Source organism: Seriola lalandi, unplaced genomic scaffold, assembly GCF_002814215.2.
Source record: "Seriola lalandi dorsalis isolate HSWRI2012SDOR001 ecotype SW California unplaced genomic scaffold, Sedor1 jcf7180002054748, whole genome shotgun sequence".
In the NCBI taxonomy this organism is placed as follows: domain Eukaryota; kingdom Metazoa; phylum Chordata; class Actinopteri; order Carangiformes; family Carangidae; genus Seriola; species Seriola lalandi.
Window position 1 is genome coordinate 4,996,072 of NW_019525301.1, and position 27,714 is coordinate 5,023,785.

General features: G+C 39.8%; 1 protein-coding gene across 1 annotated transcript in view; it reads right to left on the minus strand.

Annotated features, from left to right (window-relative positions):
* The window catches only part of cadpsa (Ca2+-dependent activator protein for secretion a), a 208,567-nt gene that overhangs the window by 34,894 nt on the left and 145,959 nt on the right, over positions 1 to 27,714 (minus strand). The window contains exons 18-25 of the mRNA XM_023424816.2: positions 22,022 to 22,178; positions 17,398 to 17,539; positions 11,603 to 11,758; positions 10,569 to 10,716; positions 8,016 to 8,090; positions 7,270 to 7,353; positions 6,820 to 6,852; positions 424 to 531 (exon numbers count right to left, since the gene is read on the minus strand). Of these exons, the coding sequence (XP_023280584.1) occupies positions 424 to 531; positions 6,820 to 6,852; positions 7,270 to 7,353; positions 8,016 to 8,090; positions 10,569 to 10,716; positions 11,603 to 11,758; positions 17,398 to 17,539; positions 22,022 to 22,178 (903 nt within the window). The remainder of the gene's footprint in view (positions 1 to 423; positions 532 to 6,819; positions 6,853 to 7,269; positions 7,354 to 8,015; positions 8,091 to 10,568; positions 10,717 to 11,602; positions 11,759 to 17,397; positions 17,540 to 22,021; positions 22,179 to 27,714) is intronic.

A 27,714-nucleotide genomic window follows, 5' to 3' on the forward strand; every position in this document is an offset into this window, starting at 1 on the left:
CACTGAAGCTGCTCTGTAACTTTTAATTCTCTTATTTACTCTGTTGCATGATGTTTTAGTTTAGTTTCTGTTTTACTTTGTTTCAATCAGCTTAAATTTTATTTTATTTTGTGTATTTATTTTTTCATGTGTTGTCGAATTGCCTTGTTGAAATGTGCTATACAAATAAATGTGCACACAGATGATTTCTGTGCCATTCGAATGTGGGCACAACAATTTACTGCTATCATCAATCATGCTTTTTGGAAGATCTATTATTAGAGAGTACTGAAAAATGTTTCTATAACTTTTTCTATCACTCTATTTAGATTCAGTTTAGTAGATTTCAAGCAGTTACTGCCTGGATGTAGTCATAGGTCGCCGCCCCCACCCCACACCCCTGCCCCCGTGGTGGAGGAAAGGGAGGTCCTGCGGTTTACTTACATCAAATAATCTCTCTATGTACACCTCCTCATTGACCTTGTCCCGCAGCATGTCCTGGGAGTGACGGACAAACGTTACATAACCGTCAGCAACATCCATCCCTGGCTTCTGCAAGAGACAGGGGATAGAGAGAGAGCTGCTCAACCAACTGGTGAAGTATTGAAATATTATTTCATACAGTTCTAATGAAATGATATTTACCAAATACATATCAATAGGAGCTGGTGATCCAGTCAGTAAACTCAGAGTTCAAACTTCATTTTGAAGGGTAGTGAAGACCCTGACATTTCCCAAGATTCCAAGTATGTCAGGCTGAATTTTGAGGAGTGAAAGATGTGTAGAAAATTCCCACTTGATGGAAATCACAGAGATTTTTGTTTGAATATTTCACTCAGTGTTTAAACGCTATAGCTTCAATTAAGAGCTAAAATGAGCTGATACAGGACATGCATGATATTGTCAGACAAGTTTTTTTTCCAGCCTTAATACCACTTACCTGGATGTAATGTGGGTTAGTCATAGATCATTTTGATAATTCATTAGAAATGCAGAGGGATTTGTAAAAATGTTTGTTTGTTATCAGTGTCATTTTATTCACATTATAAAACAGCACCAACAAACTATCAAAAAATGCTTTGTGAGTGTCTCTTAAGATGTTAAGATGTTGTTAAGACAGCGGCGTGTGGTGACTTTCACTCATAGGCAAGTAGAGCCGAGCAGCCAATCCCGTACTTCATGACAGCAGCAGCAGCAAATCATTTTGTGCTGCCTGTCTGAATATTGCTATTCTCTGTCTGGACATCTCCATCTTTTCTCCTTCCTGCTGAACAAGTTTTAGGATTATTCTTCTGAACTGACCGTAAACATATCAAATGTGTAGTATGGAGGAAAATATCACTTCTATAGTAATCTTCAAAATATTCACTTAACTGACAATGACTCACTGAAGTGACAGTGAAGAGTCTGTTAACTTTTCCCATCTCATGTCTGGACTGTAGATGAAGAACATGGGATATGAAGGAACTTAGGTCTTGAGGAGTTGCAGGATTTATTCACTGACAGCCTAAAGTGCACATACATCGCACTGTATGTTCACAGCTATACTGCTAACTGCTAACTAACAAGCTAACTCTCTGGTCCGGTCAGCAGCATCACCTCTCTCTCTCTCTCTCTCTCTCTCTATCTCCGCACACAAACTACTTACTAATCGATTCCTGAATGGAGCTGTTCTACTCCTGTAACAATATTCTGTCTTGAACTTCTCAAACTTAATGTAGATCTTGTGCAGAGATGATGAATCAGTGTTATTTGCTTGTTTACTTGCTACTGCTGCCGCTTAACGTTTAATGCAGAAGTTTAGTTTCCACACACGGCCACGTCAAGAGGATTGATATGTTAAATAGGGTTTGGGTTAGAGTAAGAGAGACAGTGAGACTTAGTAGGTTTTCATAGGTTATGTAGAGTTTTGACTTTTTTTATACATTTGTGAAGTAGAGAAAATACATTTTTTGGTGTAGTGAGTGATTTTGAAATGGTATTTATAGATTGTTAAGATGGTGATAATTCAATATGGCTGTTCTTTATGATGAGTCCTCACTGGATTTGAAATATTTATGGATTTGAGATTCCGTTGATCAGAATCATCTGGTTTGTGCCACAAACAGCTGCTCTGTTTTTTTCTACATTTACGTGGGTCTGCTGTGGTAAAACTACAATCATGAAATATTTTAAATGTTGCTGCCGCAAAGAATTGTGCGACAGCATTTTCTCCTTTCCTTTCATAAAGGAAGGTCCAATGTTTCCTATGCTAAAGGAGACAAGATAGGAAGCATTAAAGTTCCTTTCCTTATCATTTAAGAAGTGGACTTATGACTGCTGCTTAGATACTTCAGGTCATTTTACCCAGTTTGGAACCTTCCTAAGAAAAAAACACTTTTTTTTATCGCAGCCCTGATCTCACAACGGTAGAAACTGAGTAAAGTACAGCTCGACAAGCACACAATAGTCACACGTCAAAGATCCCAGGATTATCCTCAATGTGCAAACCTTCAACAAAGGCTGCTGTACTCTCTGCTTGACAAGCTCCAGCCTTCGTCAAAGTGACACAGACATGCCCAGGGAAATGACAGAAACTATAGATACAACAGCTGGAAGTCAAGCTAGCTTCAGAGACAAGACCCTGCTGCCACCACAAGAGGGCAGTATATTGTATGATGGAAGCAAACAGGCATGAGGTCCTTTATGGGACACAATGCTGCTCTGAGATCAGATGTAAGGAGAGATATAACTTCAATTCAGTATCATGTCTATTTTTAGCTTTAACTGGGCAACAACTGCTCGCCTTGCTTGTCACTGTGTTAAGATGTTGTTAAGATGCCATTAAAGTGGGTTGCCACACTGGAAAGTTGTGTATAGTCTTTTGTATCCAAAGATTATATTGAGTGAAAACACACAAAAATTATCTGCCCATATCTGTAACAGTAATTACTGTTTTTATATAAAGTTTTTATAAAAATCCAAATTAAACCAATCCAGTTTAAACTATAATTAAATGGCTTGTTCTAGCTTTTCAAGATAAGATAATTTTAGCTATGCTAGCAACATGGCTCTATGTCAATATTGGTCTTTAGTTCCTTCCACCTGTTTTGCTCCAGACTAAAGTATCTCATCAATTACTGGATGGATTTCCATGAAATTTGGTGCAGACATTAGCCGCATTTCCACCGCAGGAACTTTCCCCAGGAACCAGGAACCTTTTAAGGAACTATGTGCGTTTCCACCGCATGAACCTGGGTCTAAATTTAGTTCTGGGGTAATTGATAAACCCCGCAAAAAATCCCTTGTTGGGGGGTAAGTACTTTCCAAAGGTTCAGGAACTTTGGGGGGTGTGGTCTGCAGTGCTGAAGATTTCTGACTGGTCGATTACTCGCTGCATTTTATTTCACCCGCCATGTTTAAAAGTCTGCAGCAAACACATTTTCCACACCGTGAAACAGGTTCAGGAGAAGGTAAAAAAACTGAAACAGGACTTCAAAAAAATAAAGGACCACAAGAATCGGAGTGGTGAGGGTTGCCACCCGTCATGTATAATATAGGATCGTCCCGTATTTGAAAACAAAATGCTAAATGTTGGTTATTGAATATACACAGGACGCTATTTGTCCGATATTCACATTCATGTTATGTCCTCAAAGTGCTGTGAATAATGTAATGTCAAGTATTAATTTTGCATAATCTTCCCAGGACTTTAGGTCGCGGTGGAAACGCAGACAGCAATGGGCCACAGGAACCTTTCAGTTCCTGAAGAAAAGTACCTGGAACTTAAAGTTCCAAGTTCCAGGTACTTTTTGGTCGAAACGCAGCTATTGATGGTCCCCAAAGGACCACCTCTTGGTACGATAACATGCTAAAGTAAAACTGTGAAATTGGTCAACATTACACCTGTCTAACATCAGCATGTTAGCATTGTCATTGTCAGGATGTTAGCATGCTGATGTTAGCATTTAGCTGAAAGCACTGCTGTTTCATTTGGATGTTTTTTTTTGGTAGCTATTAATCTAATTACGCTACTGCTTGTTCCCCATGAAGGATATTTACCAGTCTGAAACTGGTAATCAAAGAATTTCCAACGTTAACGTGGCATAAGTACAGCGATACACAAGGTGAGAAATGTATTAAACATAATTTCAGTGGAAGCCAATTATATTGACATTCAAAGCAAGATGGTTTTCTAAAATGTTCAGTTTTTATTTGAGGAAAAGGAGAGGTTGCATCTTCATTTACAAGGATGCAGACTGGAGGCTTCAGGGCAGTTCTGTTCTCCAGTCAGCTATCGACAGTCACTTGAGCTTGGCTGGGAACCAACCCTCACAGTCTGGGCATGTGCAAAGTGAACTGGGTTTAATGGGGAGAACAGATTGTTAGGAGGCCTCCCACTCTGACATCTAAAATATTCACTGAGGACAATGCGTTTGTAAACGGCACCTGAGCTGTCTTTCTCCAATCAACATATCTTACCATTTTCAAGACAGCACGCTCTTTTAACCTCCATTTCCTGACAAGGATCCCGAAAGTTATGCAAAGTGCAACTCATCGCTAACTGCTACTAAACTTAGTTAACACATCTGCAGTGGTGCTTACAATGTGTAAATGAGTGTCTTTTTCACCAGTGAAACTCTAATTTTGGACATTAAGGACATAATTAGCGTGCTGGGCTGGAAACTGCGACCCCTGCCAGTGTACACAGTGCCTCGTCACATTCACTGACAAGGCATTAATTTGAAATTTGGCATCTTGATACTGCCAAAGTGTTGGCAGCTAATACAGATCTCATGCACGCACACGCACACGCACACACACACGTACCACCCCCACCACCACCCTCACAGTAGAATGGGCATGTGTTGTCCAACATGGACTCACAATGTATACTGCAGAGAGAGCGAGGCACGAGGCACGGCTGTCTGTGTGTGTCTGGCCACATGCGTATAAATGGACACTTGGGGGAAGGAAACACAGGGACATTCGATGTAGAAGGACGACAACCAGTACCATCTGGATTATGAGTCTACATGTGAATGCATGGTCAAATATTTGTACACGCGTAAGAAACACACACAAACACACACACACACACATATCACTAGCACTAGCTTTACATGAATGATTAAGAGGTTTAACCACTGAGTGAATTTAAGTTATTTTTATTTATTTTAACAACATAGTGAGGAAACACTTAAAAAGAAGGCAGACGAGATCTTTAAACTTCACTGCCAACACAAAATACCCAATGTATGTAAAGCGTATGTGCAACACTGATGCCCTATTTATTTATTTACTTGCAAACAAACACAAAGATGTTCACATTTAATGTTCCTCCTCAAAATATATATAAAGCCAGTTTTTTAAAGCCTATGTTGTTTATATCCATATTTATATTTTCTCACTGTTTACTTCTCTACTCTTTACTGGTGCATTGTTGTGTTTCTCTGCAAGTTTTTGGTACAAAACAGGCCATATACAGTATATATTTGTCAGTATTAGCTTGCCCCAGATATATCCGGATTGGCATATTCGGTATGTTCATGAAGTAACTGAAGAAAGTGCACAACAGAAAATAAAAAAGTTCAGGCTTTTCAACAACAACTTCCTCCAACCTGAATACAGGTTGTTTTTTTCAATCCTCTGATACGACCCATTGGAGTGTCTCCTTACATAATGCCCCTACAACAGTGGATGTACAGGACCTTTGTCACCATGGTTACAATAATTAACATGCAGCTAAGCTTATGGAACTTTCATACTTTGGGTTAGGTTTAAGAGAAGTTTGTGGTTTTGGTTAAAATAATTACTTTCTTTAGATTACACAATATCCATTGTCATGGTTACAATAATAACAATATGGTTAGGATTGTGGAACAATATAAACTACTTTTTTCATACGGGAATCAAACACGGCTCTCCTGTGTCATATTCATCCATCCAACCACAACCTCCTCCTGATGTGGACTTTGTCTCTCTTTATACTACGTCACCTGTCATCATTACCATGACAACATCATGTCGCCTAACAACAAAATGTAGCTATGGGTCATAATAACGACCTACTTGTTTGTTTTTTGTTTTGTTTTTTTCTACAGGAGGACAGTCTCTCTCTATTTAAAAAGTTTCTCCAATTTCTTTAACTCTCAAATACTGATATTGGTATTAACCTTAAGAACCCAGTATGACCAGGCTACTGTCCTGCCAAGATAAAGTAGTTCCCATTAATCACTGACATAGTGTGAAATCGACCCACCCCCCAAAACAGGGACCTGCTTGAAAACATTACCAGAGCTCAAAAACATTACAGGGTACCTTTAGCATGCGACCTGAATCATTAAAGGATGGGATTCATTAATTAACGCCCTTTTCTTAAGAGTTAGGTCATATGTGGGAATCTTTGGGAGTCTCACTATTATATTTCAGTTTGTTTTGTCACAACATGATTCATAATGACTCTTGTTTTAAAATCAGTTTAATGAAGAGAGACGAGCCAAGGTTTCCAGTCTCTGTAGGGCAAAACATTCACTTTTATTTCATCTATTTTCCATTCTCACTTCTGCCAACTAAACAAGGGTTAAGGTTTTTTATGGTTCTGTTTAGACAACTCAACAGTAACTTCATTATTCAAGCAAAAGCTGGCATCATACTTGAACCTAGACCAAGTGTTTCAGTAAAAGATTCACCAGGACAAGAACACATATTTGTCAAAGCAAATTTTTCATAGATGAATGTATTTTGTGGTTGATTAATGAGATGATTAAGGCATTTAAACTTTAACAAGGGTAAAGGTTGTTCACCCCATAGTGATCATACATAGTCTGAGAGTCAGAAAAATAAATAAGTCTCACTTACAGGTACGTCCACATACTTTGAAGCAGCTTTCACCTTGACATAAAGGAGAAAGAAGTGGGTGAAAAAACAGTCAGGACTCCAGCTGTGGCACCACTTTACAGAACAAAGGCTGCTGCGGTTACACTGTACAGCCTGGAGTTTAGAGGCAACAATGACTCGTGGTGATTTCAGCTGCAAAAGTGCACTCACAAATTCAATAACCTGGCTTTTGTAATACTGTGGGATCCCAGCTGAGTTGTTAAGCTATTTGGTGCTGAGAAAGGCTTAAAAAAGGTCAAACTGTATTAGCATGAAAGATTAACAGAAAAAAACCCTGAAATAAACCCAAAGAAAATACATCATTAAATTAAATTTAAAAGCTTTGCTGCTGTTGTTGGTGAGGAATCTGCTTGAAGGTGTTTTAGGAAGTAAATGAAGGTGGTGTTGAAACTACATACATGTGCTACTTACTGTGAAAGATAGGAAAGAGGAGAAGAGTGTTCCCTCATCATATCTGGAGAGCTTGGCTAACACACTCTCAAGAATGACCACGAACTGAGGAAGAGGATAAAAAAGGAGTCATTTATACAAGCCTGTCAGCAGTTTGTGCGTCTTTATTCTGCTATAGTGTCATTGAAACTATCGCAATTTGTCACGTTGTCCACGTCATTTTCAGGCTTTCAGAGCAAATGGATGATGACTGGCTCCTGTACACCTTGAGAAGATTCTCCAGTATCTTTCTCTTAGACATTAGTCTCTACTGACTAAGAGTCTTATAGAGTGACATCTGCTCTGTGCAGATTGAGTCATCAATCTGGAAAAAGGTTCTTAGAGGTTCCCGGTAAGGAAGAAGTAACCATTTAACCAACAGCAATATGTTATCAACTTCTCTTATTAGTGTAATGGATTAAAGAGTAAAATATTTTTGACTTTAATTGTAGTTTAGTAACAGTCTGACCAAATAAACAACTTAACTTCAGTGTCTGCTGGACACATTTCAAGTTTCTATGGTCATTTGGAGTCTCACTGAGAGTCTTGACAGTGGCTCTGCATCCTGTTGGAGGAGTTTCTCTGAGTCTCTATGGTCGTTTGACTCGTTTCTAGTGGCTTTGTAGTTGTTTAGTGTCTTTTTGCATCATTTTGCATCTACTTGTAGTCCTGTTGAGTCTCTTTTAGTCTTTTTGTAGTCCTTTTGCGTCGACTTGATGATTTCGTACCTTAGCTACGAGCAGCGTTATCATCTCCTTCACCGTCTCCTCAATTAGATTGTCAATTTGGGAATGGTACTGTCTCTACAGAGGAAGAAAAGCAAATATGTTAGTCTTCTCATCCACATGTAGGAACCATTATATATTAACCATTACATATTAATACATATGACTGTCGATATTAACATATCATCATTTTTTAACACCACTGCTGAGGATAATGTAAACATCTACCAGTCTATTACACTGTGTGAGCAGGACAGATTTAGAGGGAAACCTGAATCATGTACAGCACTAAACAAACAGAGGACATTGTTTATTAGGCAGCCATAAGTATTGTAATTCGTTTGACAGCAGCATACTGTTATGGTTTGTCCTAGAGGACAATTTATGTTTGGACTCTTTAATTCCTGTCTTTGTCCTGTTTCCCTCCCCCACTCTAATATGTTTCACCTGTGTTCGATCACCTTTGTCTCCCTTCTGTATTTAAGTCTCTGTCTTTCCCTCTGTCTTCGTCAGTTTGTGTGTTTTATTCCTGCTGAGTTTGCCCAGTGTCTCATGCTCCTGGTCGCTCCTCGTGCTTCGAGATTTGTTTCCTTACCTGTGCTTCAGTTCACATCATCTAACTGTAAGTCTGTTTTGCTATTAAATACCTGCTGTGAATCAACCTGCTCTTGTGTTTTCTGCATTTGGTCTATAAATTCTAAACTCATGACACGTACAGGTTATTACAAATGATAAGTAGTGTGCAACTTTTTCAACTAGCGTTTGATGACTATGTGATTCCTACTTGTATAATATAATAATAATGATAATAATAGTAATAGCTTAAGGCACTGGTTAATTTGCCCCACACATGGTAATGGCTTGTACTAGCAACATAATGTCTTTACATCTTAGTGCTACACAAAAAGAAGATGAATCAAGGAAAACCGAGGTGAATTAGCAAAAGCCACAGATCTGGAGAGACTCACCCAGGATTTTATTTCCTCCCTCCTTGACTACTGTAACTCCCTGTATACGTGTCTCTGTCAGAAATGAATGCACCTCCTGCAGTTAGTTCAAATGTTCCTAATTCAGTCCCAGCATCTCTACACTGGCTGCATGTTTATTTTAGGATTGATTTTAAAACATTTTAATTCAATTTTTATTTTTTAATTTTAATTACTTTTAAGGCCAGGTTTGGGCTGACCCCTCCCTGTATGTCTGAGCTTTTCACCACCTATGATCCAGGACTCAGCCTGAGATCCTCTGGCAGTTTACTGCTGGTCATTCCAAGGTCTAGGTTGAAAACATAAAGAGACTGAACTTTGGAAGTACCTGCCAGAGGAGATCAGACTCTCAGATTCAGTTCCCTGTTTTATCTTCGTCACATCTTTTTATAAGAAAGCTTATATTCTTTATTCAGATCCACATTAATTCTGCTACAGCAGTATGATGTCTTTCTAATTTCATTTACATTTAATAATAACAATTACAGTAAACTTTATTTGTATAGCACCTTACAAACAAGAGGTGCAGCACCAAGTGCATCAAATGAAAAGACATGAAATGAACATAAAAACATGTTAAAAACATCAATGTAACATGAGATGGAGTGATAATAAAATAATAACATGTAACATAATAAAGTTATTATTACACCGGTTTATTTGGTACATTATATAAATATTAATGAATCAAAAATTCAAGAATGAATCTTTTATTCCCTGTTTTTCTTTTAAAAAAAAAATTTTTTTACATGAATATTTTTAAGTTTATTTATTTATTGAATTTAAAATATTGATTTTATTTATTCCTCCTTGGTTTTTGAATTGTTTATTTTTCAGTTGCATGTAAATAACGCAGTGCTTTATAAACCTTGTGAAGAGCCCGAGGTTCTCCAGCGGATCAGAACCCAGTGAAGGACTTTGGCAGAATTAGTCCTGTTGGAGTGCTGCAGTCATGGAAACTCAGACGCAGCATTGCTGTGAGGAATCCTTTTGTTTAGTCGTGTAGCACCAACAGAACAGCGAAGGACTTAGCAATAATTAATTCATCGTCAGTAATTGGTATCAGTCTCGAGACTCTGTGAAATGAAATCTCTCACTTCTACCCCATGTATATTCAATGCTATCTACACATATGCTAATGAAATCCAAACAATTCAAGTGGAGGAAGACAGACAGGGAAAACTGATGACTAATTATACATTTGGGAACTGGAGGGTGAGATTTCAATTGAATTTGTAGCCACACTTACCCAGTCTCTAATAAACTTTCACAAGACAGAGAGGAGAAAAAAAGCAGCAGAAAAGGGGAAAGATAGAGGTGACATGGCACATGTAAAATTATGTGAATACTGCAACAGAAGTCAGAGACAAAGAAAGAAAAACATATTCAAGTAAAAGAGAAATAATAACATGCTCACACTTAGTCTGCTAATGCCACTCAAAACAGAAACATTCACCACCAAAACAGAGTGACCTTTAAATGATACGAGTGTGATGTGCAGGAGGAATCAATGGCAGCTGAAACTGTAAAGTAAGATTAAATGAAGAAAAACGCGGTTTCCTCCTCCTACCTCCTGCCCCAGGTCCATGGCACACAGCTTGGCTGACTGGGCTTTGGCGTCCACCATGACGTTGAACATGGTGCAGATGGACTGCGGCACACGGAAGTCTATGGACCGGCTGCTCCTCTGAAGCTTGACCTCGAACGCAGCACGCGTCCTTTAGAGAAGCAAGGAAATGTAGGGCTGTATCAAGGATTTTAGAAATAGTGAGTCCTAGTCCCCCAACATCCCCTAAAAAAAGAATACAAAATATACTATATATACCACTGTCTAAATTCCTCCACACTGACAGAAACTGTAGTGAAGAAACACTCAATCCCTTACAGTCCAACATAAGAATATGTAGTCTATTAAATTCCTGTTTGTTTGTTTTCTTTTTGTAACTTCTTTACTTCTTTCCAACACCATCAACAGCCCTGCAAACTTGGGAGGGATCATGTTATAAGACACTGATAGGCCATCTTCCCCAGGATCTGAGTGTTGCCCACCAAAACTCTCACCCCCCACCACAATCAACCAACCAGGTTGAGCAAACCCCCTCCTGAAAAAGTAAGGGGAAAAATTGCTAAATCTAGTCCCTGCCCCCGCTGTGGGCCCCCCAAACCCCGCACACACACACACACACACACACACACACACACACATTTCTTAATTTATATTACTTTATTTTATTATTATTTTATTTTTGTCTGCTAGATACCCTATGCAATTATTATCATTACTAATTTTACTTTTCTCTCTTCTTATTTCTTTTTTTGTTGTTTGTTTGTTTTTCTCTCATGTGTTTGTTGTATCTTGTCTGGTCCAATCTATCTCACTGTAGTTACACTTGCCTTCATTTGTTTTGTAATCACTTAATAAAGGAAAAAATAATAATAATAACCTAACACTGACTATCCATAGGAGGAGGGAAATGAACAGCAGTCTTTCATGTCAGTCACATGATCTGTTGACAAATCCATCAAATTCATGTCACTAATAGAATATATACAAATTTCTCACTGCTATTAGATCCATAAATGTACATTTTAACACTGTCTTACCGTTTTACACAGGACTCGATCATATCACTGGACATCAGCTTCAGTCGGGTCTCCAGGTGTTTGCCAAACTCCTCCTCAGGCCAGTGGAGGTCTCTGATGAAGGTCTGCAGAGCATCCAGCTTCCAGAACAGGTCCTCTGATGTCCCTGAACCATTACTGCAGGACAGCAGGTCAAAGCTCAGCAGGATGAAGATAACAACTTTGAAAATGGCAAAACAGTGGTGTAGATCAAATGTTTGAGGGGCTACTTTAGGTTCATGTACAAGTGGACCTTCATGGACGTTTGCACAGAGTGAACCATGTACAGTGTGTGGACTGTCTGCACTGAGGGGAAGCACGATCCAGGCTAATAACGCTCTACACACGACACTGAGTGAGTAAAGGTGAAAATGTATGCATATCCCATCTTGTCATTTACATCCTGTCACTAAGCAATATCACTGGGTTAGAATGTGAAAGTGTGAATGCAGGATACACATCTTTGTGCTGTATGTTTGTTTCAGAAAATATAAAGACTGCATTCATTGTGCAGTGTGTTTCATTTACAGTTAATAAAAACAGGAACAAGAGGAGAAGAAGATAAATGTCTCGCCTTTTTCTTTACTGGATAGATTCATTTTTTGAAGTATTTTCAAAGGCATCAGTAAAGGACACTGTGAAACAGTCTTATGGTCTCACTTCCCACAACTCTTCACAGCATTAAAACAACTGATTTGTTCCAGGTGGTATGGAAACCCTCAGTTAATTACCTGGGGATACCTGTTTGGGGACCAGGAACAATAGCACTGCAGCTGCTGGTGTCTTATCATCACTACTAACATTATTCAGACCATTACGTCCTTCAGCGGCTCGAAATTCAACCCAGTCCCAGCGGACTGTTTCTATGGCTCCACCAACCAGTCAGCTTGCAGTTTACCTCCATGTCTGTCCAGACTCATATAATACTTGTAGTGAACACTTTGAAGGAATGTAATTTACAGAACATTATGATTCCACAGTGAAGTTGACCTATCACCTTTAGGGGCGAAAAATGTTATCACTTCACCTCATCACGTTATCACTTCATCATTTTCATCACCCAACCCTGTCGCAATTAGTGTGTGAAGTCTTAAGTTCTGGCCAAAAAAAGTGTTTTGTGAGGTCACAGTGACTTTGACCTTTGACCACCAAAATCAAATCAGTTCATCGTTGAGTCCCAGAGAATGTTTGTGCCAAATTTGAAGAAATTCCCTCAAAGCGTTCCAAAGATATCATGTTCATGAGGACGGGGTCGACGGACAGATTGACAACAACATAAAATATTCACACATGTGGGGCCCCTCCCCAACCATCCACCCCGGGAAAGGAGAGAGAAACCAGGACCAGGGTGCTACAACATCAGGTTGACTGGGGGAAAGGCTTTGGAATAGACAGATATGAAAGGATGCAAATTCCAGAAGCTACCTCTGAGGTCACGTCTCTAGTTCTCAACATGTACAAATGTGGATGATTTAGATCATTTCTAGTAACCAGACACAAAACACACAGGCGTTTACTGATGAATATAAGTCAATTCACCAGCATCAACCACAGCAACAGTGATGGTTGTTAACTAAACAGCTGCTTAGTCTGAAACGTGCAGATTTATTTTTTTATTGTTTTTGTTGTTGTTTGCATGAATGTGGACGTCCATGTCTTCTCAGCACAGATGAAGGAAGAAGGACATAATGTTAGCTACAGTGAGGCTGGTGGCCGACGGCTCTTTCTGAGATTACAGTACACTTCAGACCATGAGATTTGGGTTGTTAAAACGTAGGGATCTATTATAACGAGCCAAAGTGCATGGTGCAGGTACACTCAGGGTGTGTACATGTCACTTTTGCTTTTTTAACAGCAGATAAAACAGTTGCATTGTTCAGAAGGGTTGTACTTAATCTCTTAATTATTCATGGGAGTGTTTTGGGCGTAACATCCAATAAACCAATCACAGTGCCATTTAAAACCTTTAAAATCCAGGCACCTGCACCTTGGCAGATTGCTATTATAACGTTACAGTGTTTCACACAGAGTTAGATTCTGTTTGCAGTCAGTTGATCACATATTGTGACTGACCAGTAAGCCCAGTCCTGACCAGTGGGTCCAGTCCTGACCAGTAAGCCCAGTCCTGACCAGTGGGTCCAGTCCTGACCAGTAAGCCCAGTCCTGACCAGTGAGACCAGTCCTGACCAGTGAGACCAGTCCTGACCAGTGAGACCTGTCCTGACCAGTGAGACCTGTCCTGACCAGTGAGACCAGTCCTGACCAGTGATCCTAATCCTGACCAGTAAGCCCAGTCCTTCCAAAGAAGGTCTGAGTGAATCATTGTGCTGCTCACAGCTCTACAGTGAAGTAACGGCACAAATCACAATGTCAGACAGATTTATATTTACATGATGAGAGGTGTGAATAAATCTTTAGCTCCTTATGAAACTGTGGACAAACTGAGGAGATGAATGTGGAACACTGTGGAGGATTTACCAGGTAGAAAGAAAGAAGTTTCTCTGCAGAGCCTCAGCAAGAGACATCCATGACACATGACAACGTTATACAACACACAGCATGTCACAAAGAAGCTCCGACCCTCTGAGGCTGTATTGTAACGATCACCTGACTTATCCAAACATCTAAGAGCATCTTCAGCTCACTCCGCTTGTGTGTAACAGACAGAGTGTGTGAGCTCTGTGTGTCTGTGTATTTTGGCACATATTACTCTTGATAATGCTCCTTAAAATAACAGTGAAATACTGGGACACTGACTAAAGAACAGGTTTTTGCTGGTCAATCGCGCAATCTCTTTCCAGTGTCTCAAGATAGCAATGCGCCAAGAATGCTCCTGACCACTCCTCATTTTAAGACCAACATAAGACCATGGGTGCACAGATAGGCACAAGTTTATTTGCTATCCACAGCTGCATCAGTCTGAAACTAGCAAAGACACTTGCGTTGATCTTTGCACCAGGTGTTAGATAGGGCCCAGAGCCTTTATGTTGGTGTGTCGCCAGTCTGTGTGTCTTTAGTGTTAAGACCATGTATGATTTTCTTATTGTAGTTGCTCTTTGGTTTGTATTTCCTGCCTCATTATGCTTTTGCATCTTTTCAGTTCATATAAAAACACACATGTGGGAGTGAAAATATTGGGATTCACAGCCTCCTCCATCCACACACACACATGCCGTGACACTGGTGTGAGCATGGCTTTCAGCCTGCATACAACCCCAACAACAGACCACTGGTCTGGGCTTTTCTCCTGTTCTCTGACAGCACAAATGAATCATGTCTGCCATAGCTGTTGGTGTCTTCTCTTTGGGAAGTGAATTAGTCACTAAATATACAGTGAAGCTTAAAATGCAGCTCTCATCATCTTTGTTTTTTTTTTTACGTTGAAAACTTCAGGGCTGGTATTTTTGATCCCAGCAGAGGGAATAGGGATGGATGTGCTGCAGTGACGGCGTCACACTCTGTGGGGTGCTGCGGCGTATGAAGCAGCTTTTACACCTTGGATCCCTGTTGATGGTGCAGACAACGTTTTGCTTAAGTTTTTGAAGTGCTATAGATGATGTGTCGAGTGTATATTAAGATATGCAGAGTGCTTTTAATGATAGCACTTGCTTCCAGTCAATTAAACAGCCTGATTTATGACACACTTTTCAATCTACTGATGTCTGCAACAGTTTCTTTACCCTTGTTATGTGTATAAATCAAAATACAACTAATTAGATTTTTAACTAATTTAACTGGTTTAAAGTACAAACATCCTATACATGTGCAGAAATAGCTTTAAATGTGCATTAGATTTCATTTTAATGGATGTATAAATATTTGGGGTCATATGACTTCATGCCAAGGACATGTGTGCCTGTCTCAGGTTGCACACTGCAGATACACACTCTGAGTCATGATTAGCTGCCATCCAGTTGGGTGGAGAAAAGCTGGGCATTTGTGGCGCTGTTAGATTTGGTACTTTGGGCATTTGGATGTTGACATTGGGCAGAGAGCTTGTTACACTTCTGTGGAGAGGGACAGAGTAACAGAAGACAGAATAACAGAAGACAGACATCAAATCAAATGAGAGAAAAGCAACAAACGATACAAAAGATTCATTAAAGGCACAGCTTAGTTAAAGATCCACTGACTTTGCTCTGCACCAAGCAGCACCCACAAATCCAAATCTTTTTCCAAGCTCACTGTGACTTTTAAACACAACTGGCCAACACACTGCAGAGATGGAGGAGCGGGAAAAAATTGAAGTCCAAGTGGCACAGAGCAGTATTTAAGGTTCAGTAGAATGAATTCAGTATCAAATCTTTATTCTTTCCAATCCTTCATTTTAACTGTTTAGGGTTAAAAAATTATTGCAACATTTTTTGAAATGTTGCAATAATTTTTTGTTGGCTGCTCAGACCCAAAGTGTAAGCCTAATTAGAAAGCTGGACTGACACACAGCTGGTGATTTTTTAAGGTACACTGCTTTCTGGGTGTTTCTACTGGTTTTAATCCCCTGGTGTGTTTGTTATGGAGAGGAGGACACCTCTGAGGATAATTCAGCTGCTGGTAAAAACCTGCTGAACGTCTGGTTCATAAGTTATCAGAGAAACAATCAGAACAAAGGTTAGCATCAAACTCAGCTCCAGCTCTTCCCTGAGTCTCAGTCCTCCGTACAGCGTCGCTCAAACACTGACTTTAAATGTTAAACTGTTTTATTCAGTGTTTTTAATGGTTAGAATCACCAGGTCTGTTTGATTTCCTGAACCACTGACACTGAAGGAATCCAAACCGGGAGGAGCTTACAGTAATGGTGGTGAAAACAACAACTCCCATGATCCCACGCTATTGCATGACGTCACCCGACGCTGTCTTTTGTTATTGTTTGGATTGAGAGACCCCTAGAGGCAGAAGTTACAGACTGTGAATTTAACAGTGAGCTGGGAGGAGATGTTTGGATTTAGGGACATGATTGGGTACAAAACAAAAAGTCTGTATCTTTGATAAATGAGAAAAATATGTTTAAAAAAATCATGATAATAAAATATAAAATATTAATAAAAAAAGAGATCTGAATATATGACACATAATATGTTAATACGGACGGCAGAAGCAGAGTGAAAATAAAATACAAATACAGAACATCCCACAGAGACTCAGACACGGTCAGTGACTTTCATCTGCTCCAGTCAGACTGAGAAAAGGTTGATTTATTATATCAGGATAATGAGACGTATCATCTCATTTTCTGATAAAACAAACCGAAAGCAACAAGGACAAAACAAAGACAGAATAGAAACAGAGTTATTACCTAAACACAAAAGAGACAAAAGAAAACAAGGTCAAAATGTGAACTTGTAACCTCAGTGTCACACACAGTGTGGGAAATGGTGGTATCGCCATTGGCTGAGAGTTCCTAATGACAATTCCTGACCTACCTTACAACTCCCGACGAGTCCATGTGGTTCTAAGACTTTGCAAGTACAAGTCCAACTTTTGCACACGTCACAGTTACTGTTTAACATCTGGAGGAAAGGCTTTCATTTTAATGTGTCTTTGCTGCAGGCGTCTGTTTACTTCTTCTAACTTCAACAATCAACAAAATATAGGATTTGTGCAGGAGTGCCCAAACCTTTGTGTACAGCTATAATAAAGTATTACTAAACATGTCCACCACAATTCAAGAGAATGTAAGCAGCTTTTGAATTCAAAGAGGGGTACAAGCCAAACTAACACTTCCCTCATGTCGGGGAAGAGGATAAGGGTAAAGGTAATGTAAATTATTGTGTCCTTACTTGACAGGTTCCCAGGATTCCCTCTCAAAGCCTCTGTGGATGGACTGAGCAATGGAGGACTCCATCAGGTCCACATATCGCACCACCAGGGGGGCGTACAGGTCCTGCAGGTGTTTGTGGAACTTCCCATTGCACAGGTTATCTGAGAAGAAAGAAGAAGACATGGAGGTGACACAGCACACCTGAGCACATGGCAGCTGATGCTGAGGTACAGTAGATATCAGCACAGATATCTACTGTATATATAGGCAGCATGACAGTTCATAGTGTGCTTTAAACATTTACCAGGACAGGGCTTTTAATGCAGGACAGAAAAGTTCCGTTGTCGATGGTGATAATGAAGAGTGACAGAGGAGGTGGCTAACCCTGGCTCTTCATTAGCAGGTATGACACAGCATATCCAGTTTCCAATCTCTCTAAACAAAAGGTCACAGTCTCTGGGTATTTCTAAATCCAACTCGTCACACACTTTCCCCCCAGTCTCCGCCGGCTCCCAACTGGTAAAAAGGCAACAGTGACGAAGACCACAGGAGATAAAATGGAGGCCAGTGTGTGCTAATGTGATGCCTCACGGCTCCATGCAGTGTGTCTGTTTTTCCTCTCCCTCTCCCTCTTTGTTTTTCTCTCCCCCTCTGAGCATGTGTGTATTTGTGTTTGTGTGTGCTGGCATTGGAGTCAAGGTCGATGATACACAGTAGGTGCAATGTTTGTTGTGCTTCCTGATTGCCACTCTCCCAATTAGCCACTTGAGCGGCTGCTGTCCACTTCGATGTGTTGTGTCCAGGAGTGTGTTCTCGGGGCTCGCTGCGGCCCAGCTACCACTGCTTTAGACATCATTAACTCCTCGAATGGCAGCCCGACTTTGGCGCCTGTCTAGTGCCAAGGCTATTTACTGCTACATAAGTGCACCGCTGTGGGGCAACAGCGCAGATGACCTTCTGTGGAAAAGACGTCTCTGTGATGATACACTCTGCTAAAGTGTGCGCTTGTTACGTTGTGTGGGCGGTGGGGGGCTCTGCTGGGTCTTCAGTTGGTACTGATGATGGTTTTTTTGTGTTGTCTGCAACACTCTTGCATGATGACATGCTGCTGTGGGCTGAGGCTGTTTGATGAGCGTCATTAAGAAGAGGAAGGAAGCCACACTCATCTGATGGTTCTGCATTTACTGCAAACTAATTAAAGGGACACTCCACTGATTTTACACTGTGGGTGAGCCTGATGAAATAACCCTGATGATGTCATGGTGATGTCATCAGGGCAATCTTGGTTTGAAGATGGAGACTAACAGGAAGCCTGTATTACAAAATGGGATGGGTGAGTTACAAAGATGTGGGTATCTACCAGGAAGTGAGGGTCTACAAAATGATGCTACTGGTGGATTATGGGAAGTGTAGGATGCACTGTTTTTTTTAGCTTGACCCCCTACTCTTACTACAGACTAAGAATCAAGATGTCACAATCTCTGCTGCTTTGATTTGACTCCATACTCCCCAAATTTCTTTAAGTGTAATAAAAATGGCTGGTGTACCTCTGGAGGAGTTGCCAAGTATACTTTATTTTTTATATTTTTTCTGTATTATTAATTCAGTCTTATTTTCTAATTTATATCTTATTTTATGATTTCTGCTTCATACATTTGCACATTGCAAAAAAAAAAGCTCCATCTTAACAAGGCATGTTGACTCATTATCAGTCTCATTTTTTTTAAACATTAACATGGAATTCATATCATAGATGGAGCTGGGAGGGCTCCCTATATGTTAGCACACATGACGTACTATACTTTGCATATGTTCTGTCCCTCCAGTTATATCTAATTTTGTATTGTCTTTTATAATTCCTAATTTAAAAAATAAATAATTGATCACAAAAACATGGAGTGCATACTGTAGCATACTGTTACATTCACATGCACACTCCTGGTGCCAGAAATATTTACAAGAGCACCAAATGTGAATTAGTCCACAGTCTTATCAAATGCACCGTTTCCTCCCATTTCAGTGACATGTGTTAAAAACTACAGTCATGAGACACTAAGTAACACGTTAGAATAACAGTCAGTAATAAGTCCTTTATAAGCCCTTAGTTAATGAGGAACTATAATTCCCAAATCATTACATGTAACAAATCTGTTGTAAGTAAGCAGTTAGTTGATTGAAAGATATTCAAAGATTAAACTGTAAGTCTATACTTGCATCGGTTCATCAAATGATGACAAATGATGAACAAATAATTAGAAAATGATCACTATACTATATAATTTGTTGATGTATCATTAATTACTTGTAAGTTAGCCTGACACAAGCGCAAAAAATGATGACGATGATCAAGCTATTGTTAAATGAATACTAAATGATTTGTCTTTCAGTGAACAGACATTTATACATGATTAACACAGCACCTAATAATCATCTACAAATGTATGTTTTGGGACTGATCAGTTCATCATTAACTAGGGGCTTATAAATGACTTATGACTGATGTTATTATAAAGTGTTACCCACTGGTGGAGCTGACCTTTGCATTGGATTTTTTGACAATAAGACAAACAGAATAACACATGTCTTATCTCTTCCAATCGATGTAGGTGTTATGGAAGAGGAATGATCAAATTCATGCTGACAAAGAAAAGTATTTTATTCTGTCTCCAGGACTGAATTACAGTTGTTTTTCACTGGAAGAAAAGAGGAGTCTAACCAATACTACAGATGTTTTTTGACACACTGCTGTGCCGTATCATCATAGATTACAGCTGAATGATTGTCAGTGGGGGTCTGTTTTTTATAGTCACTGTGTTATTGCCAGCATCGTACAATTTTCATCCCTCTGTTAACTGCTAGCTGATGTAGCTACGTCCATTGCTATGCACTTCTATTGCCGTTTTCACACAACAGACAATATGCAGCAAATGAGATGCTGGCAAATTTGACGACGCTAACAAGTGAGCATAACGACCTATTTGCAGTCATCTTCGTTCAGCTGAATGAGTGGACCACGCTCTGCCTTCTCCTTGACTCCCAACTGACAAAATGAAAAGGGGAAGCATTCCCCAGGGACAATTAGCACCCTGCAGATCAAGTCAGCATTGTGAAGAGTGGAGTGTATCCTTTACAGGACCACGGACAGCTCCACAGTGTTCCTGCAGGCGAGTATGTGCAGTTCATTAAAGAGATGACTGGCCTGCAGCAACCAGCATCAACGACTGACCATTATCTTCAGTCAGACATGGCTGGCCCTGTTCTCACACGCACACACACCCACACACACACACACACAGTCCCGTATGCAAACCGCCCCAGGCCAAAATCTCATGTTGACAAGGATGATTTCAGAGACATTTGAGGGATGTTTCAGGGAGAATGGAGCGTGCGGTCGACAGCAGCTGTAAACCTTCAGTAGAAACGGCCTTGATTTTGTTAGTTGATTATAAAAATAGAACTCAGTGATACAAATATTATAAACACTGATCAAAATGTACCTACACACACACATACACACACACACATATTTGTCTCACATGTTTCTATTTAAATCAGACCATGTCACAGATCACGTACTTGAGCTGTACGTTCAGAATGTGTAACCACAGTGATTGTGTGTATTGTGTGTGACCTACACTCCATACTTTGCCTGCGTGCACCCTGTGTACACGCAGCTGCTGCCAACACGCTGCTCACACTGCGCCTCCCGTGTGGATGTAAGGGGCAGTGACATCACAGAGTCGAAACTATTTCTAACCAATCACATGACAGTCTTTAAGGAATGTAGCAGTTTTCAAAACTGGCTGAGCAGATCACGTGATGATGTTTTGGTATCAAATGTTGAACAAGTCGTAAAAGCCCTTAAACCTAGGTCAGTGCAGCCTTGTTTGGTGGTGTAGTGGATGACATGGTGTTAAACAGGGATACCTGGAGTATAGTGCAAAGAAAAAAAACAGCATTAAACTCATCTCACAAAGAGAAACAACAAACCATAGTGTTGGTTATGCTTTCCCCAAGGTTGTAGCCTACTCAATACAAAAATAAATGAATAAATATACATCATGTTTTTAATGGAAAAAGACATGGTGCTGATACACGTGGTCATGAGCTTCCTGTCTGTTAACATTTATCCAGATTTATAATGACAGGATATGAATTCATTTTGGTACAATCTATGAATTATTTGTTATTTTTCAGGTTCTGATTCTGCTTCTGAGGTATTCTGAGCTGAAATGAATCTTTAAACTCTTTAAGAATAAAGAGCTTCATTTTCAGACGTATTACAGTATTACAGTCTTGGTGCCACTTGATCCTAACAATTGCAAATGTGTTCTAAACAGTGTGAACTGATGTATGTGCATGAGCCGACACGCTGAAACTGACGGAAAATAACAGACAGGACTGTAGTCAAGTTTTTCCACACACACACACATGCTTTTTTGTTATAAATGGTGAATGTTTGTCAAATGAATACGGGTTATTAGTCACCATGAGATAATTTATGTGAACCTGGGCGAGTGGATAATATGTCATTTTGCCCCCAGTCAATCCTGCAGACCCTGGTGTGTGATCAGGCATGCTCACACACTTCAGGCCCCACACTCACTGCTGAAAGTGTTTTCTTTTAATAGCTCTGCACTCACAGTCCATCCTCAGGAAGTCGTTGAGCAGTTGGAAGAGGGGGAAACTGTCCCAGCTGTCAGGCGGCTGAACCTCGAGAGCTGCGTCCATGTCGGCCGAGTAAAGACACAGGAAGGTCTCGGCGTGCTCCACCATCAGGTCCGACCACCAGGCGAAGGCCTTCAGACAGAGAGAAGGACAGAGAGGAGAGAAGAGAGGAAACAGAGTGCAAGGAGCGGAAGGAAATCGAGAGGTTGAGAGTGAAAGAGAGGAGACAAATTAGATAAAGAGAGGGGACGTGTCAGAGCTCCCAAATGGGCACGTCTTCAAGAATTTCCGGTTCATGGTTTGAATATCATTTACCATAAAAGAAGAAGACGTAACTTCACTGATCTACTGAAAGGTTCTTGACTGTCTCTCACTTTCCACCGTATGAAATCAAGTTGTTGTCTCAACGACTTCACTGCGTGATCTCTCGGGAAGGATTCTTCACGACTTGAAGCAGACGAAATGGCGCGTGGGCACGAAAAATCACACGCTTTTCTACTGGCCCACAGAGGAAACAGCAGCAGCTCCTTGACAGGCATGGCAGGGAGCTACTTAAACACTCACCCGCGGCTCCTTCAGCGAGTCAATCAGAAGAAAGGAGCTAGCAAGCAGCGCCGCGCTCCTGTCTCCCCATCAAACAGACGCAGTGAAGTGACTGTTAGGGACCAGGCTACGCTCATGCACATCAGAAACACTCGCTTTCCTCCATGCACCCCCACTATTGCCAGGCCTCTTAAGAGGGACCCCTGAGGATCCATGGTGTTTGCTCATTCACATCAAGCTTTCAACACTGTAATGTGAATGTACCCATGGGCCTGTCTCTTATACACATCTGTGGGGGGGTTCATGCACTTGCCATGGGAGCTCTTGGCATTGGATAGTTGGTGTTGGGTAGTTGGCAAGAAGGTTCATCCAGTCAGTGCCGCTCATGTAATCATCATTTTTGTGTTGATACTTGAACTTGTTTCCTAAGTTGCGTCACCATTTACTAACCCAAACAAATATGGCAGCCAGAAACAATAACTTGCTTATCACACCTTCATGAACACAGCGGGCCGTACCTCCACAGTAGACCGACCTGACCTCAGCACCCACCGCTACGTTACCTCACATTGTTAAATTATAATTGTTACGTAATAAAATAATGTATGTTAGTATAACTACAAAGTATAACTATTATATTATATAAATAATACATACTATTATCATTGTTAAAGTCCAGTAAACTTTCCTTTTCACCCTCTCACAAAGGACAGATACATAACATAGATACATACAACTACATCACATATAAGCCACAAAAAATACACACACCATACACAACATATCTTTTCTTTTGTATGTCTATAACTATAAAAAAAAAAATACAACACAAAATATTGATGTCTATCCATTATTATATGTACTGTTTGTGTCACACAGAGTCAAAAGAACCTGGGGTTTAAATGCAAGGGGTCTCTCAATCAAAACAATAACAAAAGACAGCGTTGGGTGGCGTTATGCTTAAGCTCCTCCCGGTTTGGATTCCTTCAGTGTCAGTGGTTCAGGAAATCAAACAGACTGTGATCTAACACTGTTAAAAACACTGAATAAAGCAGTTTCACATTTTAAGTCAGTGTTTGACCGATATTGTACGGAGGACAGAGACTCAGGGAAGAGTTGGAGCTGAGATTGATGCTAACCTTTGTTTGGATTGCTTCTCTGATAACTTATGAAGCAGACGTTCAGCAGGTTTTTACCAGCAGCTGAATTATCCACAGAGGTGTCCTCCTCTCCATAACAAACACACCAGGAGATTAAAACCAATGGAAACACCCAGAAAACAGTTTCTGATTTAAAGAGTGAGCTCTGAAGTTACAGATTATAACTTTAACTGCTTGCTTGAGATCTCAAAGGTAAATTTGGATTTAATTCTAACCATTCAAACAATCAGTCCTACTTACTGTATAATTAAAAGCTACCACATGCTGCTCACATGACCTGGTGCCATCTTTGTTTAGGCTGCTCTTACTGTCCTGGTGTCATTTTGCTTAGAGATGCCCCATATGATACTTTTTCTCATGGAGCCAGGACAAACGAGACATGTCTTTAACAAGTTCTCTTCAAAAACCTGCCGTAGTTTTACTGATTGTATTGACTGACTGTTAGAGTTTTAAGTTAAAATTGGTGATTACTTGAGAGGCACAAAATAGGGCTGGTGAAGAGGATCAGCAATAACCAGAATTAGAGCCACACAAATTAACATTAATACAAGCTATTTGCATTGATTGATAATAACGTTGAGGTCTGAATGGAACTTAGACAAATAGTTGCCAGAGCTGGAGTCTAACGCTGGTTAGTTTACCAATGTGCTCATGTCATTATTTTCAGCAGCATAATACAGTTCATTGACCTGAGGGGAAATGATAATGTGATCTCTGGATCACAGGAAGCATGCCTCACATTTCCTCCATTGTGTGAGCTGAAGGATCCAATGGAGAGAAATGGGTTTGTTAAAGGGAAGGAAAGGTGACAGAACCCCTGCTCAAGCTTTCTCACTGCACTGTAGAATCAACGGCACATGGCTAAACACAGGAAAGGGATGATTTGGGGCAGACTCGAAGAAAACGGTACAGAGCTGGAGTTATACATTCAACACCAAAAGTCACAACTCTGCACTTTTGTTTTCTCAGAGTGTAAGTTAATGAGTTCAACAAATAAAACACGTTACCTAAGTGCTTGTCTCTATTCCTCATCACCAAAGGAAAACTGTTGCTAGCTTACGAGCTAACAAGCACCGCCACAAGCACTTAATTAGCAGTGATCACAAGCTAAAAAGGGGGTTTGGGTCATTGTTGAGAAGGGAAACATTAATGATCCTCTACAACAATAGTTGTGTGGTTAAGTGCATGCACAGGACTTACAGTGAGGATAGGGGAGGAGATGGGGCATATGGCACTAAGACAATCACATACCTCTTTTCCCTGTTCAAACATTTCCCCGCAAACCAAATAAATCAGTGAATAAAAAGCAGAGATGAAATCAGTCAATTTGGTTTTGGTGAAATAAGGAAGTGACAGAATTATGTGATTTACAGTAATGTATAACTGCACAGCATTCACAGTAAAAGGGCTGAAAGCCTGAACAGATGATGGAAAGAGGAAGAAAAAGTTAGACTCAAAATGTTTTCTTTTTTCTTTGCCTTCATGATCTTTGTTCTTATCCTTCAATATTTTTTGTGGTTATCAAATAAACAAAGATGCTGCTCTGCTCTGATATGAGGACAGAACTAACTTCAGAGTGTGTGCTTGTGTCAGATATGGCCAACTGTGCAGGTAAGATGCAGTATTGTGATTCAAAGTAGCAGGTGGTCACTGGTGGAGACTTTGTTTTTACCATTTCAAATCTGAATGTACATGAAACTTTGAGACCCCTCCCCCCCTGAAGAGGAAGATTAAACAGCTGAAACCCAAATCCTGAGATCCCCTGTAGATATTTTAATGACTTTAAAAACTGCACTGGAGACAAAGGTAAACAGATCATAGGAGTGTCATGAGAAAGAAAACATCTGTAAAAGAATGAATAAGTAAATAAAAAATGTGGAAATATAAAGAGAAATAAATAAAGGAATTTAAAAAAATTATTTTACCCATTGCTTATGCTTATGAACTTGTCTGTGTCTACTTCCTGTTGTCTGCACTAAAAACTGCTGCCACAACTGGATTCATGTGTGCAGGAACTGAATGCTCAGCTCGCCCAGAGTCAGTTGATTGACAGCTTGGCCCTTGGCCCAAAGCAAAAACAACTTGGGAAATTGCTATTATTATAAATTATTATGTTATATATTTCTCTTTGTATTTCCACATTTTTAATTTACTTTTTTTTTTTAATTCCTGTTTATACATTTATTTTATTCTTTTTATGGCACTCCTATGACTCCACAAAAGTATGCAATGGGGTGTCTACAAATTGGATTTCTGAAGTTGGTGAATACCCCAAACATAAACCAAACTATGTGACTGATAAATCATGTTTAAGTCGCTTTGGATAAAAGTGCAAATGTGAATGTAAATCTGATGAAGCAGATTGTGAAACAACACCTGCAAACACTCCCTGTTGCCAACAGTATACTCCACACGAAATGTAATGGTATCACTTTACAATAACCCTCACCCCTATAAAGCATTAATAAATGGTTTATAACTAGTTTATTAATTAGCTTGTTAACACTTTATACATCATTTATATGTGTTATAACACATTATATAAAAAGAACAACAGTGACCTACTGCTTGCCAAAGTTTTGGTCAATTTCTCTGTACTGTTCAGCCTCATATCTCATTAGTTACTGAGCTTTCTTTGTTTTCTCCATCATCAGCATTTGTAGCTGCAGCTTCATCACGTTTGTTCAGTTACTATCAATGAACCAGCGTCGGCATCTTAATGCTCAGAAAGGAAGTGTTGTTTACCTTGACATGCTCTCAGTAGCCGTACTCATTCTAATCACAGCTGTTGATCACATTGTTCTGCTCAGTGCACATTAACATGGAGATGCTTTCTGCTGGTTGCGCTCTTCTTTAGCACTTTAGCATTCCAGCTAGAACACAGGTGGTGACCTTCGTTTACCTGGTGAACTGTTCACCCATTCTTTCTCCCACTGTTCACATCTCTGTGATTCTCCCTCCATCATCTTCATGTTCATCTCATTTTAACAACCTTTTATTTATCAGTTAAAAACATTTATAACTGGTAAAAGGATCCTCATTGTGAAGTGTAAAACACATGACCATTTACTAATGAGTTACGTTAAGGCTCCTTTTTGACCAGTGATATTATTCATAATAATAATATTATGATATTAGTAGTTGTAAAGTGGTACCACAACATTTTTGTAGGCTTTATTGTCCCCCCTATGTTGCCTGCAACTGATCACATGTCACACGGCTGGCTGTAGCCCACAGTTTTCAGTTTAATATCATAGAATTTAACTAGTTCTAGATTTAAATTCTAAATTTGGAGGCAACTAAAGAAACACACTTGGGTTTCATTTGGAGTACACTGTCAGCCAAGTCCTAAAAAGGGTTTACAGGTGACATAATGGACTCTGTAGCCACAGTGGAGGACACCAGCTCTTATACATGAATTAGTGTGATCATTTCAACACTTTGAAATTTACATGGCAGTAGTATGTTCCACTTGATGGCTCACATCTTGTCAGTGGAACAACATATCTTGTAGAGACCATTTAAGTCCAGAAAAGTTTAAAACTCTGCTTGGACTGAACAGTCTTTTAATGGGAATCTGCAGGATGTGGCCTGTAGTTTCAAAACCTATAACATTTTATTGATTTCATGTGAGAAAAATATGACAAACTCACTGTTGACCAACAAAATGTGTCACATTAGGATATTATGAATTAAAAATAGATATAATTTTAAATCGATAAAATCATGACATATAAATACAATATTTGAGTAATTATTATAGGAATTGATGTTCTAGATGGATGTGATGAATATGAATAGATATGTAAATGCAATATCGATATTGGAAGAATATTAAGACATGGCTTGAAATACTACAGTAAGTGAATTAGTGCAACAGTTAAATGAGTTAAGTGCCAGGGGCTGGTTTCACACAGATATCTCAGACTGCTCTGTAGTGTTGGTCCAGATCAGTCTAATGTTGC